The sequence below is a fragment of the Dendrobates tinctorius genome, unplaced genomic scaffold, assembly GCF_039654945.1.
Source record: "Dendrobates tinctorius isolate UK_male_01 unplaced genomic scaffold, ASM3965494v1 ptg000102l, whole genome shotgun sequence".
Lineage (NCBI taxonomy): Eukaryota > Metazoa > Chordata > Amphibia > Anura > Dendrobatidae > Dendrobates > Dendrobates tinctorius.
The window spans coordinates 34,009,656-34,028,848 of NW_027361770.1; the positions used below are offsets into that span (position 1 = coordinate 34,009,656).

Genomic DNA, 19,193 nt, shown 5'->3' on the forward strand with positions numbered 1-19,193 from the left:
CCATGTCAGTGAGCGATCCCTGGGTACTGCCGAACCTTCCAGATCTCCTCTACCAGGGGCCAGTCAACCACCCACAAGTAGCGGGACTCCGTTTGACAGCATGGTGTTTGAGAGGACAATATTGAAGGATAGAGGTTTCTCAAAAAGTGTAATCGATACTCTCCTAAAAAGTAGGAAACAAACCACCACAGACATCTATGCTAGAACCTGGAGGCAATTCCTGTCCACCTTTGAGTTTAATATCAGGGATGGAATACCCATAAAACAGATTCTGGAATTCCTCCAGAAGGGTCTCGAGTTGGGCCTTTCCACTAGTACATTAAAAGTACAGGTTTCAGCTTTAGGGGCCCTATTTGCATGCGACATTGCCGGCAACCATTGAGTGGCGAGATTCATTAAGGCAGTTAACAAATCGAGACTCATACACAAGGATAGGTGTATACCTTGGGACTTAAATTTAGTCCTGACAGCCATGACAGAGAAACCGTTTGAACCTCTGGACTCTGCTTCACTAAAGATGATATCACTTAAAACAGCATTTTTGGTAGCAATAACATCTGCACGTAGAATAAGCGACATACAGGCACTTTCCAGATTGCCCCCTTACACAGAATTCTTACAGGATAGAGTAATCCTAAGGCCAGACCCGGCATACCTTCCCAAGGTAGCATCTCATTTTCATAGGACACAAGAGATAGTTCTGCCTTCCTTCCTCCGTAATCCAACCAATCCTAAAGATCAAAAACTCCAGGCTCTAGATGTTAAGAGATGCCTACTAAAATATTTAGCAGCCACGGATCCCTGGAGGAGGGAGAACGCATTATTTTTATCCTTTCAAGGCTCCAGGAAAGGGTGTAGAGTGTCAAAGCGCACGTTAGCGAGGTGGATTAGGGAGGCTATCTCTCTTGCTTACACAGCAGGTGGCGGTCCGGCTCCACAGAACCTGAGGGCGCATTCCACTCGTGCCATGGCTTCATCCTGGGCAGAGAGATCAGGAGTATCGATTGACCAGATATGTAAAGCGGCCACCTGGTCATCTCCTTCCACCTTTTTTAACCACTATCGGTTAGACATGGGTGCCTCCTCAGATCTCACCTTCGGGCTAAGGGTGCTGCAAGCTGTAGTCCCTCCCTAAGTTAGTTTACATCTCTGTAATTCTCTCGTGATGCTGTCATGGGAGTCCGAATAAAGTATTAAGTTACGTACCGGTAACGGTATTTTTCGGAAGCCCATGACAGCACCCTTAGTTCCCTCCCTTGTTCACGTATAGGGGTGTACCCCTTTTAAGTATTGTTTCACGAATTTACCTTATGTGGGAGATGGTTTAAAGAATTGTAAATAGGATAGATACCGTAGGTTGTATATATTGTGTATATGCGGTGTACTAACCATGGTAGCCTCTCAAGCTCTGTAATCCAACTGATGCGTGGGAGAGGTGCCGCCCTTTTGTATCTGTAGGTTTCCTGTTCCCGAAGGGCAGATCCCCTCTCGTGGTGCTGTCATGGGCTTCCGAAAAATACCGTTACCGGTACGTAACTTAATACTTTAATGCCCATCATGCTATAACCGGGTATACAAAAATGTTTTGCCACAGGTAGATGCATTCTTTTTTCTCTTATTGTGTGATGATGAGAAAGCATTATGTTCAAAGTCTCATGTTCAAAGCAGTAGTGGATGGTGACCCTGAAAAGTTAAAAGCTCAAAACATTATTATTACCCTTTTGCTCATCACTGTATACAAAAACAGTGTATGTCTTAATAAGACAAAAAGATTTCAGCCAGGTGCACGTAAAGCTGTTGTTTTTAAACCAAAGCCAGGATTGGAAAAACGTGGATAAAGGGAATGCTGTGAGCAAAAATGACAACATCTTACAACATGCAAATGACATCGTTTAGTCATTTTGCAACCTAAAACCTAAGCTGAAACCGGAAAATATCATAAAGCTTCTACAGCCACAACATTTTTTAACCCCTTAATGACCCATAAATGACTTGGGGCTCAGCATAAATTTGGCATGTGTCACTTAATGTAGCAATAACTTGTGAATACCTTTACATATCCATGTGCATCTGAGATTCACATAGAGTTTTTCCTACCATATATCTACTTTATACTGTGTAGCGGCATTGCTGCAATGTCCAGGCAAGTTTACTTAACTTCTTAACAACCACCATACGTCTTTTCACGGTGGTAGTTAAGGGTAAACCACAGCACTGCTGTTTAACGACGCTGAGGTTTAAGTGTAAAGCGCCCCCCAGAGTCAGATTTTCTCTGGGGTCTTGGCTGCCAGGGGTAGCCAAGACCCCAGAGAACATGTTTCGGGTCGGTTTTTGATGACCCCGGTTTTGCGATCACCGTTATTAACCATATAACGGCGAAAAAAAAAAGTCAGATGTTCCACTTAATTTGTCTCTCCTTTGATGTGATCACACATCAGAAGAGAGAGAAATAGGGTCCCCAATCCCCCTCCGGTACCTTCTGGTGTCCCTGGGTTTCCTTGCTTCCCCCCATGGCCACCGGCGTCTTCTTCCGGTAATAAAATGACAGGCGCATGCGCAGTGCGCCCGCCGAGATCTGCCGGCCGGCACCCGGCAACAATAGGAAGATTTTTCCTATTGGTTCATTTTGGTCACTGTGAAGTACCTATCACAATAATCAAAATAAAAAAATAGTAAATAAACCCCCCCTTTATCACCCTCTTAGTTAGGGAAAAATAATGAAATAAAGAAAATATATGTATTTCCATTTTTCCATTAGGGTTAGAGTTAGGCTAAAGTGAGTTGGGCTAAAGGTAGAGTTAGGGTTAGGATTAGGGTTAGTGTTGGGATTAGGGTAAGGGTTGGGATTACAGTTAGGGTTAGGGGTGTGTTGAGGTTAGTTTGGTGATTAGGGTTATGGTTAGGGTTCGGATTAGGGTTAAAGGTGTGTTGGGGTTAGGATTGTAGTTACTGTTATAATTAGGGTGGGAATTAGGGTTAGGGGTGTGTTGGGGTTAGGGTTGTGATTAGGGGTATGGTTAGGGTTGGGATTAGGGTTAGGGATGAGCGAGTATAATCGTGGGTATTCGATACTCGGTAATGCGGTACTCGGTACATAGCGAGTATTTCACTACTCGCCTCGCACTATTCGGTTCTCCCGCCCAGCAGTTGCCAATCACAGTAATGCTGCACCCTTCTTGGTTGTGGGTGGCATTACTATGATTGGCTGGCCACCCCCAGCATCATCATAGGCTATGACTCATCATAGCCTGGCACTAAGCCCAGCCGCCGCCATTTTCTGCACATTGCATGCAAACACAGCTAGTGTAGGGAGAGTGTGAGCAGCTGCTAGGGATAGTTGTGCTTTTTGGTGCAAATCATCCAGAAATCCTCTGTAAAACCCAAAAGCTCTTTTCAGCGCTGAAAGGAAAAGGTCAGGGACTGAGTAGTGACAGTTTTCCCAGCTTTTTTTGGGGTCACATTTACCCCTGCAGGGCAATTTTTTTTGTGCCGTTGCAGTGCTGTGTTCACAGCGAATAGTACGCAAGCACGGTACTGCACAACTGACACGCAGCCAGCACCGCTGTCTTGTGTAGTGTCTGGGCTGGGTATTCTTGCCTTAAACCTCAGGGCAATATTTTTGTGCTGTTGCGTTGCTGTGTCCACAGCGAATAGTATTCACGCACGGTACTGCACAACTTACACGCAGCCAGCTCTGCTGTCTTGTGTGGTGTCTGGGGTGCATATTCTTGCCTTAAACCTCAGGGCAGCTTTTTTGTGCTGTTGAGGTGCAGTGTTCACAGCGAATAGTATGCACGCACAGTATTGCACAACTGACACGCAGCCAGCACTGCTGTCTTGTGTGGTGATGTCTGGGCTGCGTATTCTTGCCTTAAACCTCAGGGCAATTTCTTTGTGCTGTTGCGGTGCTGTGTTCACAGCAAATAGTATGCACGCACAGTATTGCACAACTGACACGCAGCCAGCACCGCTGTCTTGTGTGGTGTCTGGGCTGCGTATTCTTGCCTTAAACCTCAGGGCAATTTTTTAGTGGCAGCACCACTGTCTTGTGTGGTTACTGGTGTGTAATCTCTCCTTAAACCACAGGGAAACATTTTTTCTGCTGCTGCGGTGCTGTTTGTAAAACACAATGCAGTACTAGGCTATAGTGCTACCTTCCACAAAGCACTAACTGCTCCTTGTTCCCCAATATATCTGCATCTGAACATCTGCAACTATGGCAGAAAAATCCAAAATTCCTAAAAAGGCTGTTGTGAAGGGACAGAGACGTGAACGTGGGGCCGTTGGTGCCCAACAAGGCACAGAGTCTGGGAAATCGAAGAAGGTTGATGCACCTAGGTTCCTGGTGAAATTTCCCGGTCTGGAACATAAACGGGCCTGGAAGCCAGAAGAACAAGAGCAGATACTGTCTTGGATGGCTGATAAGGCCTAATGAAATGTTCTAGCAGCACCCAATCGTCCATGACAAAACAGTCTACTGACTTCATGTCATCCCCTGAGGAAGAAGTATTAGAAACTTCGAAACGCGTTGGGAATTAAACTGTTAAAACCCTTCATGCTGTACTACTGAACTTTGTCAAGCAGCGTACAGTGAGTCCGAAAAAAATATTTTATCCATGAGGATTTACATTGGCGGTCACAGAGTGGACCTTCGGGCGTGCAGCAGCTGACAGTCGATTATATGCTTTTATCTCCCCTGGAAAAGGTGAGTGAACTTCCTACCATTTATTCTCAATACCACCCAGATAAGACCCTATTGTGCCCTTTTTTTTTTCCTTCAGCTTCTTTTATATTAGTTCATCACCCAGTCAGGAGTCACAGGAAATATTTGACCCCAACCTTGGTGGTCACTCCGAAGATCTGTTTGGTCCATTTCCTTGCATTACCTTTGGCCTCTCACTGCACAACATTGAAGAGGAACGTGAGGGGGTATTGTCTGTTGATGATGGCCAAATATTTGAAACCCCACGGCCAGAAGAAAGCCACTTTCATCCACATGATATACCAGGTGGAGGCTGATGGTGATGACACACAGTTGCCATCTGGCCAGTCGCCAATATCAACACGGAAGGAGGATGACATGGACGATGAGGTGGTCGATGAGCCCACCGATCCGACCTAGACCGTTGGCACGCATAGCCAGCACAGCAGCACAGAGGATGAAGGTGGATACGTAGCACCAACAAAGGCACCAAGGGCTACTGGTTTGAGCAGAGTGCAAACTGTCAACTGTTGCCAAGAGCAATCCCTCTGTGCCCCAAGTAAAGGCAAGGGTGCGTTCAGCCGCTGTCTGGAATTTTTTTTCCAATAGTCCTTCTGAACCAAATGTTGTCATCTGTAGCATCTGCCATAGGAAGATGAGCAGAGGTCAGGGCAAAGGCAACCAAGCACCACCAGTATGCGGAAACACATGGCAACCAAGCACCTTAGTCGGTGGGCTGAACAACAGGGTACCAAATCAGTGTCTGCGACTGCGGCTCAAACCGCTGACATGTCACCTGTGATACGTCCTTTCCAATCTGCTGGGCAGGACACAGGTGATCATCATACCTCTTGCTCACAAGCTGCGGTTGCACAGACACAGGCCACAACAAGCTCATCCACTTGTTTGTCCCAGGAAAGCGTCCAATTGTCTGTGCCCCAGATGTATGAAAGGACGTGTAAATACCAAGCCACGCACCCACAAGCACAAATACTGAACGCGCACATTGCCAAGTTGCTAGCCGTGGAGATGTTGCCATTTAGGCTTGTGGGGACACAGTCTTTCCGTGATCTTTTGGCTGTGGCTGTCCCACGATACTCGGTTCCCAGCCGGTACTATTTTTCCCAGTGTGCTGTCCCAGCGTTACACCAGCACATCTTAAACAATCTTAAGCGTGCTCTCACCAACTCTGTAACTGGGAAGGTCCATCTTAAAACAGACACGTGGACAAGTACTTGTGGCCAGGGACGATACATCTCTGTCACGGCACACTGGCTCAACCTGATGGAGGGTGGGACTAAGTCTCAAACTGGACCATCAACACATATCCTACCCATGCCACGAATAACAGGCCCAACCTCAATCAGGGTTTCCGCCTCATCATATACGTCCAGTCTCCCCTCTTCCTCCTCCTCTGCCTCGTTATCCTATGCTGAACTACCCTCCACATCACTCTCAAGTTGGGAGCTGTGCAGCAGCGCATCGGCAAAGCGGCAAAACGCTCTGCTGAACCTGATCTGCTTAGGTGAAGCACCACACACTGCAGCAGAGCTGTGGCAAGGAATAAAGCAGACCGATCAGTGGCTCTCCCCACTGCAACTCCAACCTGGTCTGGTTGTCTGCGACAATGGGCGTAACCTGGTGGCGGCTTTAAAGCTCGGGAAGCTGGTACATGTGCCATGCATGGATCACGTGCTAAACCTAGTGGTGCAGAAATATATAAAAACATACCCTGACTTGCCGTACCTACTTGAGAAGGTGCGCCGTATTTGCGCCCATTTCCGCCACTCCTCAACCGCTGTTGCTGGTCTTGCAGCGCTTCAAAAGCAATATAATTTGCCAAACCACAGACTCATTTGCGACCTGCCAACACAGTGGAACTCAACATATCATATGTTGGCAAGGGTAAGTGAGCAGCAGAGGGCACTTTCTGAATACCAGCTTAAACATGCCCATCACACTGAGACTCAGCCAAGACACATAACAACTGTCGAGTGCGTGTGGATCGCTGATATTTGTGAGGTGCTTGATAACTTTGAGTACTGCACCAAGCTCGTGAGCGGTGATCAGGCTATTATCAGCGTAACCATCCTTATTCTATGTCTGCTGAAAAAATTGCTGCAGAATCAAAAAATGGAATCTTTGCGTGCCCAGCAACTGGGTATGGAGCAAGATTTCACAATGGGTGATCCTACCCAGTCCAGCCAATATCATCAGGTAACATTGAGGGATGAAGATGATGATGAAAATGAGGAGGGAGAGTACTTTTTCAGTGGTACCAAGGGGACACCTCATGCTACAGAGGGGAATCCCAACCCCAGCTTCATGTCTGTCCAGCATGGGTGGGCTGAAGAGGAGGTGGAGAAGGAGAGTCAGTGTGAGGAGAGGATGGGTATTGTTCCTCCTTCAGGGGTCATAGAACATTTGCCTCTTTGCAGCTTGGCACACTTCATATCTGACTGTCTGTGTCAAGACCCTCACGTAATCCACATTTTCAATAGCAACCTATACTGGTTGGCCACCTTTCTAGACCCACGGTACAAGGACAAATTTCCTTCGCTACTGTTGCAGTCACCAAGTGATTTCACAATGGAATCCTTCAAGAAGGCTGTCGATCATTTGATGGCAACAGCACCCTCAGACACCACTGCTAGCAGAGACACCAGGTCTGTCCAACAGTATGCATTAATGGGGAGAGATACACCAAGCAGGTACAAAAGAGGTGGTCGTAAAACGTCCACAAACTGGGCCATCTTCAATAAACTGGCTCATCACCAAGGACTAGCTGGATCAGTAGCAATGTCAGGGAGGGAGAAGTTGAACAAGATGGTCAACGACTATCTAAGTGACCATACCTGCATCCTTCCTGACGCTTCTGTACCGTTTAATTGGTATTGAAGCTGCATAGTTGGCCCGACCTCTCCTTCTATGCCTTGGAGGTGCTGGCCTACCCTGCTGCTAGTGTGATGTCAGAGCGTGTTTTCAGTGCCGCTGGGGCAATCATCACAGATACACGCACACGGTTGACTACAGAGAATACAGGCAGACTGACTCTGATAAAATTTAACAAGGACTGGATTTCGCAACAATATTTAAGCCCACCAGATGACAGTATCCCAACCTAAAGTCACCCAAAACATTTTTTTTTAATTGGTGATCACATCCATCCCTTCCCATACAAGCCCCTTTTCTTCTTCTTACACATGTTTTCAAAACCTGCTTCTGACACATGTACCTCATGGTCAATAAGCTAAAAACAATGTTATGTTAATTAATATTTCCGATCGGAGGCACTTGTGGTGAGAGTGAGACCCTTCTTCCTTCATCAACCACGGTATCATGCCCCTTGGGCTAATTTTTGGAGACACTATGGCTATGCCTGGACACAGGGCACTGCCACCTCTATGCTAGCAGTCCTAGCTTCATCATAATTGTTTGGCTCTTCAGACCTGTCTTGCTTTCTTCATCAACTATAATACAGCCCCTTGGGCTAATTTTTGGAGACACTATTGCTAAGTCTGGACACTAGGCACTGCCACCTCTATGATAGTAGTCCTGGCTTTATCATAATTGTTTGGCCCTTCAGACCTGCCTTGCTTCCTTCATCAACCATGATACAGCCCCTAGGGCTAATGTTTTGAAGACACTACAGTATATCTATGCCTACACATTGGGCAGTGGCACAACAAGGACAGTAGTCCAAGCTTTGAATCCCTTGTGATGATGATAGGTGGCTTCTTCCTGTGTTAACCATAACACAGCCCCTAGGGCAGATTGCTCTCCTTACACCACTTACACACTTAGCTGTCAGAAGATCGCCTCCATCATCACTCGCTCTTACGGCATTTCTGATATATCACTGGCACTGCGTAAGTGGCGTACGAGTCCCGCTCTTCCGGCAAAAAACCACATGACTTTAAGTAGTGTTTGTACATTCTAGTGAAGCAGTGATGTAAAACCACTCGTGCAGCCCCTGACCAGGTGCCCCCATGTTATAAACATTTGTTTACAGCATACATTTTTTTAACCTTTACACATTTTTTAGCCTTTTCCTCAGCCCCCAGACCACTTTGTAGGGTCCAGCAGACAATTACTCGCATTTTCCATTGACTATCATTGGACTCGCTATTCGTACCGAAAACCCGAGTATTAAGGTATACTCAGTACGAGTATAGCGAGTCTGAATACTTCAGTACTCGCTCATCCCTAATTAGGGTTAGGGGTGTGTTGGGGTTAGGGTTGGAGTTAGAATTGGGGGGTTTCCACTGTTTAGGTACATCAGGGGGTCTCAAAACGCGAGATGGCACCATTTATTCCAGCCAATTTTGTGTTCAAAAAGTCAAACGGTGCTCCCTCCCTTCTAAGCTCTGCTGTGCGCCCAAACAGTAATTTACCCCACATATGGGCATCAGCGTACTCAGGACATATTGCACAACTACTTTGGGGGTCTAATTTCTCCTGTTACTCTTAGGAAAATAAAAAATCGGGGGCTAAAAATCATTTTTGTGGGAAAAAAATGATTTTTTTATTTTCACGGCTCTGCGTTATAAACGTCTGTGAAGCACTTGGGGTTTCAAAGTGCTCAACACACATCTAGATAAGCTCCTTGGGGGGTCTAGTTTCCATAATGGTGTCACTTATGGGGGTTTCTACTGTTTAGGCATATCAAGGGCTCTGCAAACGCAACATGACACATGCAGAACATTCCATCAAAGTCTGCATTCCAAAACGTCACTACTTCTCTTTCAAGCCCTGATGTGTGCCCAAACAGTGGTTCCACCCACATATGGGGTACCAGCATACTCAGGACAAATTGGACAACAACTTTTGTTGTCCAATTTCTCCTTTTACCCTTTTGAAAATAAAAAATTGCGGGCTAAAAAATCATTTTTGTGGAAAAAAATGTTTTTTTTTTTTTTTTTTTCAAGGCTCTACAATATAAACTTCTGTGAAGCACTTGGGGGTTCAAAGTGCTCACCACACATCTAGATAAGCTCCTTGGGGGGTCTAGTTTCCAAAATGGGGTCATTTGTGGGGGGTTTCTACTGTTTAGAGACATCAGGGGCTCTTCAAACGCAACATGATGCCCACAGACCATTCCATCAAAGTCTGCATTCCAAAATGGAGCTCCTTCCCTTCAGAGCTCTGCCGTACCCCCACATATGGGGTATTAGCGTACTCAGGACAAATTGCACAACAAATTTTGTGGTTCATTTTCTCTTTTACATTTGTAAAAATTAAAAAAAATTGGTTCTGTAGTAAAATGTTTATAAAAAAAAAGTTAAATGTTAATTTTTTACTTCCACATTGCTTCAATTCCTGTGAAGCATGTAAAGGGTTAATAAACTTCTTGAATGCGCATATTCATGAGTTTTAATGAGCGGTACCACGTGACTGCTAAAGGCAGGAAGGGCGATCGCTGAGAAGCTGGTGGCTGAAGAGACAGCACCAGGACTGGTAAGTATAGCGATACTCACCTGTCCTGCGTCCATGGCTGCTTGCTGCTGTCTGGCACGTCATCTGTCAGTGACGTTCAGACAGCAGAGGGCGCGGTGACGTGGTTAGTGCACACCGCGCCCCCTGCAGTCTGACCGTCACTGACAGATGACATGCCAGACAGCAGTAAGCAGCGATGGACTGGGAGACAGGTGACTATCTCAGGTGCCAGCAGTGACACTGGCAGTTGACATCCAGCGACGAAGAGGTGAGTATGTCATTTTTTATTTTTAAATGCAGCAGCAGTGGCAGCACATGGGGGCATAATCTATGGAGCATCTTATGGGGGCAGCATATAGGGGCCATAATCTATGGAGCATCTTATGGGGGCAGCATATGGGGGAATAATCTATAGAGCATCATATGGGGGCATAATCTATGGAGCATCTTAAGGGGGCAGCATATGGGGGCATAATCTATGGAGCATCTTATGGGGGCAGCATATGGGGCCATAATCTATGGAGCATTTTATGGGGGCATAATCTATGGAACATCTTATGCAGCCATAACCTTTATGGAGCAGCATATGGGGCATAATATTCTATGGAGCATCTTATGGGGCCATTATTAACCTTTGTGCAGCATTATATGGGGCGTATTTTGTATGGAGCATCTTATGGGGCCATCATGAACTGTATGGAGCATTATATGTAGCTCCTGATTCAATATGGATATTCAAAAACATTTAACCTACTGATGTCTCAATTAATTTTACTTTTATTGGTATCTATTTTTTATTTTTTAAATTCATCAGTAGCTGCTGCATTTTCCACCCTAGGCTTATACTCGAGTCAATAAGTTTTCCCAGTTTTTGTGGGGGGTCGGCTTATACTCGGGTTGGCTTATACTCGAGTATAAAGCTCTAAATATTTTATAGATCTCTTCAATTTACTGGAGCTACCAGGCACCAGAATTTGTGCTTTGTCCTTATGTTTGATTTGAAGTGCCATGTGGTTTACTTTAGGGAACATTTTTGTGTTAATATTGCGTTTTTCTTCAGCCTGATCTTGATACAATTGTAGCTGAAAAAAATGTTTTCTTTTTTTTATCGGATTGCATTAGTTTTCTGAGTTATTCACAAGTGTGATTGAGCCCTTAGTCTTACAAGGGAGTCAACTGCTACTTTACAAGGTTACTACACTGGTATAGTCCCACCTTTTGAACTGTATTCTTTTTTATGCATCAAAGTATATTAATTTTTTTTTTTGCAGCATCGAATGAAGCCAGAAATAGCAAAGCTACTAACACCACACATTTATGACAAATTGGAGAATCATGAATCTGTATATAAATATGAAAACGTAAAGGTAATATTTTACTTTTTTCATAATAATCAAGAAAACTAACCGTTTTTAAGATCCTGCTTAACCTTGTGCCCTACAGACTCAAGGACAGATAAAGTGTTCAAATATAGGGGGCGTAAGCAATCATCTCTTGGGTAGACACTAGTGAAAATACAGGGGTCTGATTTTATGGCTCAAAAGAAACAAGCAGTTTATTAAATGGCCATAAACCATCCAGCTTAACAAACAAACACAACCTCTTCTGAGTACAAAGCATATAACAGCACCAAAACAGAAAATATACAGTCGATATATATATATATATATATATATATATATATATATATATATATATATATATATAGCATGGACCTTCATTCGGCCTCTGGCAGACAGTGAGCCACACAAGCAAGATGGTAGGTATGCATTCACAATGCAACACTGGTAAAGAGAAAGTGATACTCCAAGCAAAAGAAGTGAAAAATGTCCAAAACAATAACAAACTTTTAGATAGATATCAGAATACATAGATCAAGCTAAAAGGTGCCTCACAAAAAGAGGGGAAATGGACTAAAGATCCATGATTTGCACATATAATGCTTACGTAATAGGGGGCAATATACATGAAGATAATAATTTTTTATAATAATTTTTATTTATATAACGCCAACATATTCTGCGGCACTTTACAATTAAGTAGGGACATGTACAGAGAATAAAAACAATGTAATACATTTCAACAGTTGCAGGAGGAGTGAGGGCCCTGCTTGCATTCCTACATTCTTACAATCTATAAAGGGATGCCAGCCTAACAGTAGATGACCCCTATTTATCTCTAGTTATCAGATTCCTTTTCATAACGTGTGTGCTATATTAAATAGGTGACTAAACAGCATAGTAAATAGTGGTAAAGGATATTACCTTTAAAATGGGGATTGCTGTTGCCAAACTGAGGACCAGCAACGTGTCCCACCACCCCGACACGCGTTTCGCCTTCCTTCACGGGGTGTCTCGGGATGGGGGGAGACATTGCTGGGTTAAAAAGCTGTTGTTGCCTTATAGAGTGGCCACACGTAATATGTAGCAACGCGCATGAGTAAGATGGCGCATGACACCGCTTTCACATAGCAATATAAGTATCTACAGTATATGGTATTGTAATTTGAAGTTCCTAACTGAAAGAAGCATTAGACAACTGAGCAATAATGGTTTACTGTCAGTATTCAGCAGATATAAAATATTGCAATATATCACAGAGCGCAGCATAGAACATCATAACACAATATGACATTTACATGGCAAGAAGGCAACCAATCTGGAAACCATCAGGTGGTATCTCTACTACAACGGGCTCTAAGTGAGCTATAGCAATCGGTAGGATACATAAGAGCTGGGTAGTTCATGACATAACAATGGGGTTTAGGTGACCAAAGTGCTTACATTTTATAAGACGTAGCATATTCATTTTCATGTCCTCTTACATGTTAGTAATGTATAATTCATTTTTCGGATGCAGAATTTTCTTTCTAATATATTTACTAACACCACCTTATTTCTTATCTCACATAGGGTGTTTGCCAAAATCTTTTTTTTGTGGATCACGACCATCCTGAACACCACATCAGTGAAGGCAAGAGTCGTCAGAATGTCCATGAAGCTGCTTTTGTGAAGTCACTTTGCCTCTATTTCATACAACAAGGCTACTCTCCATCACAGATAACAATACTCACTACTTATTCTGGGCAGCTTCATTGTTTGCAGAAAATGATGCCCAAAGCTCAGTTTCAGGGTGTCAGGGTATGTGTGGTTGATAAATACCAAGGAGAGGAAAATGATATTATCATCCTCTCTCTGGTAAGAAGTAACTTGGTTGGCAATGTTGGTTTTCTTAAAATCCCGAATCGGGTATGTGTTGCTTTATCAAGAGCCAAGAAAGGATTATATTGTATTGGGAACATGCAGATGCTATCAAGAGTTTCACTCTGGAAAAAAATCATTGATGTGCTAAAAGAAAATGGACAAATTGGGAAAGAACTTCAGGTGCAATGTGTCAATCATCCAAACACCATTAATGACTTATCGTGTTCTGAAGATTTTGATAATGTCCCAGAAGGTGGATGCATGATACCTTGTGAATATCGTTTAGATTGTGGGCATGTTTGCGCCCTTCGATGCCACCCTTATGATCCTAAACATACACAAATTAAGTGTGAAAAGCCTTGTCTCAAGATCGTCTGTAAAAAGGGTCACAAGTGTAAGAAAATATGTAGTGAGCCTTGTGGGAACTGTCAGGAATTGGTGCCAAAAACAATTCCTATATGTGAACACATTCGAGATTTAGCATGTTCAAAGATTCCAGAAAGATCAGATTGCAGAGAGCCTTGTAAGGCGCCTAAAACCTTTCCTTGTGGCCATCTCTGTGGCAATTTTTGTGGGGATTCTTGTCCTATACAGTGCACTACAAATGTCCCTATAACTCTCATATGTGGTCACAAATTCTGGATTGGATGCTTTTTGAAGTCTGGTCTTTTTGTAAAAGTTGAAAACTCTGAAGAAGATACTTTATTTGTGGGACCCTGCGATACATGCCTTGGAATAAAAATAGAAACAACATATTTTGCAACTCTTCTGCGCACAACAGAAACCCATGTTCTGTGTCCTAATGTCAAATATGGTATGAGCAAATATTCCAACATTTACAAGAATGTGAAATGTTCTCTGCACAGACAAGAAACAAATGTAGTTGAAAAATGGCAGTCTGAGTTGAAAATATATGTCCAAGAAAATAAAGCTGAATTTTCTCAGGTTCATAATTCTGGACAAATGATAAATGCAATTGAGCGCATGAAAAAGACAATTGCACAAATGATACTTGCAGATACAAAAATAAAACTTTTATTTAAAATCGGAGCTTGTAAAGGAAAACTTAAGGATCTCCATCTGGATGTGTCACAAACGGATGTGGCCACATTTACATACAGTGATTACAAAAACTATCAAAACATAATGGAGTATGTCAAAATGAATAAGGTTCAGGAAGCTGAAGGAAACAAGGAGCGGCAACGTATTATTTCTACATTAAGTGATGAAAGCAGTATTCTTAGCATGAACATGCTTGCTCCCCCTTACTCTCAACCGGGCAGACATAGCTCCAACCACTCGTTTCATTCTAGGCAGTCAGGTACCTCTTTTGGTTTTCCTCGCTTCCGCCAGAACCGCCAAAACCGCTCGATTCACTGGTAATAATGATGAGCCATTTTGGGGACTATAACCTCAGAATCCTTGTGTATCAAACCCATGCCTTGTTTCAAATGTTCAGGGTAAAAAACATTGGATGTCTTAAAATCTGTACTCCAAGTCTACCCCTCTACAGGAATCTAGTACATATAATTTGTAATATTCTTACTTTCAGGATAGGATTCAGATCTTTCTAAGTAATTTAACCATGGCCAGATTTTCTTGCAGCAAGTTCTAGAGCCTCACTGCAGTTACAGTAAAGAATAATCTTGTTGGCAGAAACTGTCTTTCCTCTAGATGTCAAACTCTAATACACAGAGGTTCAAAATAAAAAGCTTGGCGAAAGTCCCGGGCCAACCCTGATATTCAATTGTACGTATATTTTTAACAAATAAGTTTTTCCTTATCAAATATAACAATTAACTTTTTTTTTATATGGAAACAAACTTAAAGGGGTTGTCCCATGAACAAAGTGCATTTTAATTTATAGATCTTAGAATAAAAAAATATTTGAATAATATATGTTATGGTTCAGCAGTAAAAAGCATGTGGCCCAAGGGCCTAATTAAAATATGTAATAACAAAGGAGTAAAAAACCTTGAATAATACAGATAATAAAGTATGGTAAACCAAAAACAAGTCACAAAACATAAATATCCTAAAACAAAAAATAAACTGCAAAAAATGCATGAAGTTAGTAATAATAATAAGGGTATTTAGTAAACATAATTTTGATCAAAATAATGTACAAGCCATCCCGCCACATCAAGGCAACGCTTGTGAAAGAGTCCTAACTATTGTATTAAAACCTTTCCACTTGTCAAGTGACGTAATTGTGTACAAGGACAGAGGGACTGAACCACCAGTAAAAGTATAGGCCAGACAGGATGGATTTCCCAGCTCAGAAAGAGGGCGGTCACACCCATATATTCACAGAATGCACATTTAACTGAATAAAAAACTAGGGTCTGAGCTGAAAAAGTAAGTTAGTGTGTATGCACAATGTAAACGCATATTAACACACGACCATTACACAGAGAGAACTAAAAACAAGGCACAAAACACAAATATTCTAAAATAAACTGCAAAATATGCATGCAGTTAGTAATAATAGTAATAACTTCATGCATTTTTTTTCAGTTTATTTTTTATTTTAGGATACTTGTGTTTTGTGCCTTGTTTTTGGTTTTCTCTGTGTAATGGTCGTGTGTTAATATGCATTTACATTCTGCATACACATTAACTTATTTTTTCAGCTAAGACCCTAGTTTTTTTATTATAAAGTATGGTGCAAACAAAAGTGCCCCCAAACACATTATGATACCCCCCACAGTAAATTCCTCCACCGTACCCTCCACATGCACAGTATGATGACCCTATTGTATTCCCCTCCCTCATTCGTCCCAACAAGGAATGGTGACCTCATCCAAGTATAATTCTCCAACTGTATTCCCCAAACAGCACTTCATACAGTATAATGGTTACAAAAAGTTCTGCATACAGTATATAGTGCTCCATACTGTATAACGGGGATCTGCATTGCATTCCATATGGTATAATTGCCCCACATAGTGCTCCATACAGTAGAATTTCCACAAAAAGTGCTCCATACAGTATAATAGCTCAACATAGTGTTCCATACAGTATAATGGCCACAAAAAGTGCTCCATACAGAATAGTGGTGACACATAGTGCTCCATACAGTATAATGGACACAAAAAGTGCTCCATACAGTTTAATAACCCACATAGAGCTCCATACAGTATAATGGCCTTACATAGTGCTACATACAGTATAATGGCCAGAAAAAGTGCTCAATACAGCATAATGGCCCCACATGGTGCTCCATACAGTGTAATAGCCCCACAATGTACTCCATAGAATATAATGGACCCCACATAGTGCTCCATACAGTATAATGGACACGTAAAGTGCTTCATACGGTATAATGGCCTTAGAATAATGCTCAATACCATATAATGGCCCCATATAGTGCTTCATGCAGTATAATGGCCCCCAAAAGTGCTACATACAGTGTAATGTGTCCCACATAGTCCTAAATAGCGTTAAAATCATGATAGGCTGCATTACTAATGCAGAGCATATGTGGCGCCCCTGAGGCTCAGTCGCCACAAAGGTGCTGCACCTTCTCCTAAGGTGTAGTGCCCCACCATCCAGGTAAGGTTGGAACTCCTTGCCATGCTCCAACACCTGCATCCCACACACAGGATAGTTCAGTAGGACAACATAGCAGCTTTAGGCTGGGGGTAGCAGAGCACCCTTCGTGGAACCATGCTTCGTAACACGAGATGTGCTGGGAGGTGGGTGGAGTTAGTATAAAGAGAAGGGGAAAGATAGATTTACAGGCCAGTCTGGGGTGAGTCCCAGAGAAGGAGGTCAGTCTGACAGAAGGTCAGTCTGAGGGGAGCTCAAGGAGGAGGAAGACCATCAGTCAGGGGAGGCTGAGGACTGGTCTTAGTGGAACAAGCTCCCTGAGAGAAGAGAGAGAGGAGTGCTGCAGCTGCCTCAGTGACCCGAGCCAGCTGGCACAGGAAAGAGAAGGAGAGTGAGAGACGTAGAAATGTAACCTGCATTTCCATGAGAGAGAGAGACAAGTACGGAACGAAGAGGAGAGAGAACAGGAGGAGTGGGTTGGATAGGAACCCTGCCTATAGGTTCTCAGCGCAAGACCGGGGCCCGGTCCCCGAGGTTGTATGGACACTTATGGTTCTGCACAGACACCGGTGGAGTAGTTGGCTGTAAATGCACTACTCCCATCCAAGACTTGGGGCACAGCATCATCTGTATAGAGTGCCGGGACTCAGGAGAAAGGAGTCCCTGAAGCAGGCTACAGCTGTCTGTCATACAAGTAAAGACTAGGAACATCTAGAGAGAGGCATTCCAGGGTAACTAAGTACTGGAGTGCTTCGCCCTTAAAGGCACATTGGAGGAGTTGTTCAGGAAGGCACATGTTGGCGGGGTGCTGGTGAGGAGAGTCCTATCTTGCCTGGAGGTTGGCTGGGCCTCTGCCCCGGAGGACACGGTACTGAAGCTGGCACCTGTGTGCATTACGAACTGTGAGTAAAGCTTTGAAACTGCAAGCTCTGGTGTCCTCCATTCATTCCCGCATCAGCACCGCTACATCTGGGTATCAACATCTACACCATTCTGCGCCTCTACTCATCCATTGCACCTACACTGCCCTGGGACTACAGCTCCACCTGTGGGGAGCTACACCTTCTTAGCTGCATCACACTATCAGACCCAGAGGATCTGCAAGCAGCGTTGGCTACCTTCTTACTTGCCAAACACCACAGGTGGCGTCACGAACTACTATCCATATAAACTATATTACAAACACCACCGCCATTGATATTGGGCGCCCGGGGCCACGGACCGGGTCACCGCTGCTGTGACACACGCATCTCCCCTGACACCGGCCCGGTACCGAGTACCCCACGGCCCTGGGTGGAGCGGGGGCGACCCACATATCACTGTTCACTATACACTTTGATTAACATTGTGCTCTGCAGGGTATGTGTGCAGAGCAGGCTGTCAATCAAAGTTTCAAGAGGCTTCGCTGTAAAGTCAGCGATGACTGTAACCACTCACATCACCACCCCAATTACAGTATACAGGTGGTCACAGTGAACGTATAAGTTCATGTTTTACCTATAGCCTCTGAGCTAGTAAGGTAGTCTGTCAAAATGTTAAAGCGAACCTGTCAGCTGTTGGCTGCTATAAAATGTGGCCCCTGGTCCAACCTGCAAGATAAGAGAAATAAGTTTTATTATACTCACCTGTGGGGCGGTCCGTTCCGATAGGTGTCGCAAGTCTGGGTCCGGCGCCTCCCATCTTTTTGCGACACCACCCTCCTGCTTGCTTCATCGCTCCCAGCATCGCGCTTATGCCCAAGCGAACTTCTCTGCCCTGTTGAGGGCAGAGCAAAGTACTGCAGTGTGCAAGCGCTGGGAAAGGTCAGAGAGGCCCAGCGCCTTCCGCACTCTAGTACATTGCTCTACCCTCAACAGGACAGATACGTACGCCTGCGCAGGAGCGCAATGCTGGGAGCGATGAAGCAAGGAGGAGGGTGGTGTCGCAAAAAGATGGGAAGTGCCGGACCTGGACCTGCGACACCCATCAGACTGGACCGCCCCGCTGGTGAGTATAATAAAACTTATTTCTCTTATCTTGTAGTTCAGACCGGGGGCTTATCTACAGCATTATAGAATGCTGTAGATAAGGCCTGAAAGGCGGTGGCCGCATGTTATAGCGGCCAATACAGGTGACAGGTTCCCTTTAACACTACTTACCTGCAGATTAACCCTATATCTGCAGGAAATTGTGTTTTGGACATGACAAGGTTCCTTTTAAATAGTTTTCCAGTTTTTTCTCTAACAATGATAAAAGTTTTCAGGGAGAAAAAGCTGGCAGACACCCTCAAATTAATTAAAGTTTAGTTTAGTATTACCTGC

General features: G+C 43.9%; 1 protein-coding gene across 3 annotated transcripts in view; it reads left to right on the top strand.

Moving 5' to 3' along the window:
* Positions 1-18,625, top strand: part of LOC141099764 (NFX1-type zinc finger-containing protein 1-like) — a 229,075-nt gene extending 210,450 nt beyond the window's left edge. For all 3 annotated transcript variants that reach the window (XM_073587800.1, XM_073587801.1, XM_073587802.1), the window contains 2 exons: positions 11,410-11,505; positions 13,051-18,625. In XM_073587800.1, coding sequence (XP_073443901.1) covers positions 11,410-11,505; positions 13,051-14,724 — 1,770 coding nt within the window. In that variant the 3' untranslated portion in view covers positions 14,725-18,625. The remainder of the gene's footprint in view (positions 1-11,409; positions 11,506-13,050) is intronic.
* Positions 18,626-19,193: the final 568 nt, after the last annotated feature.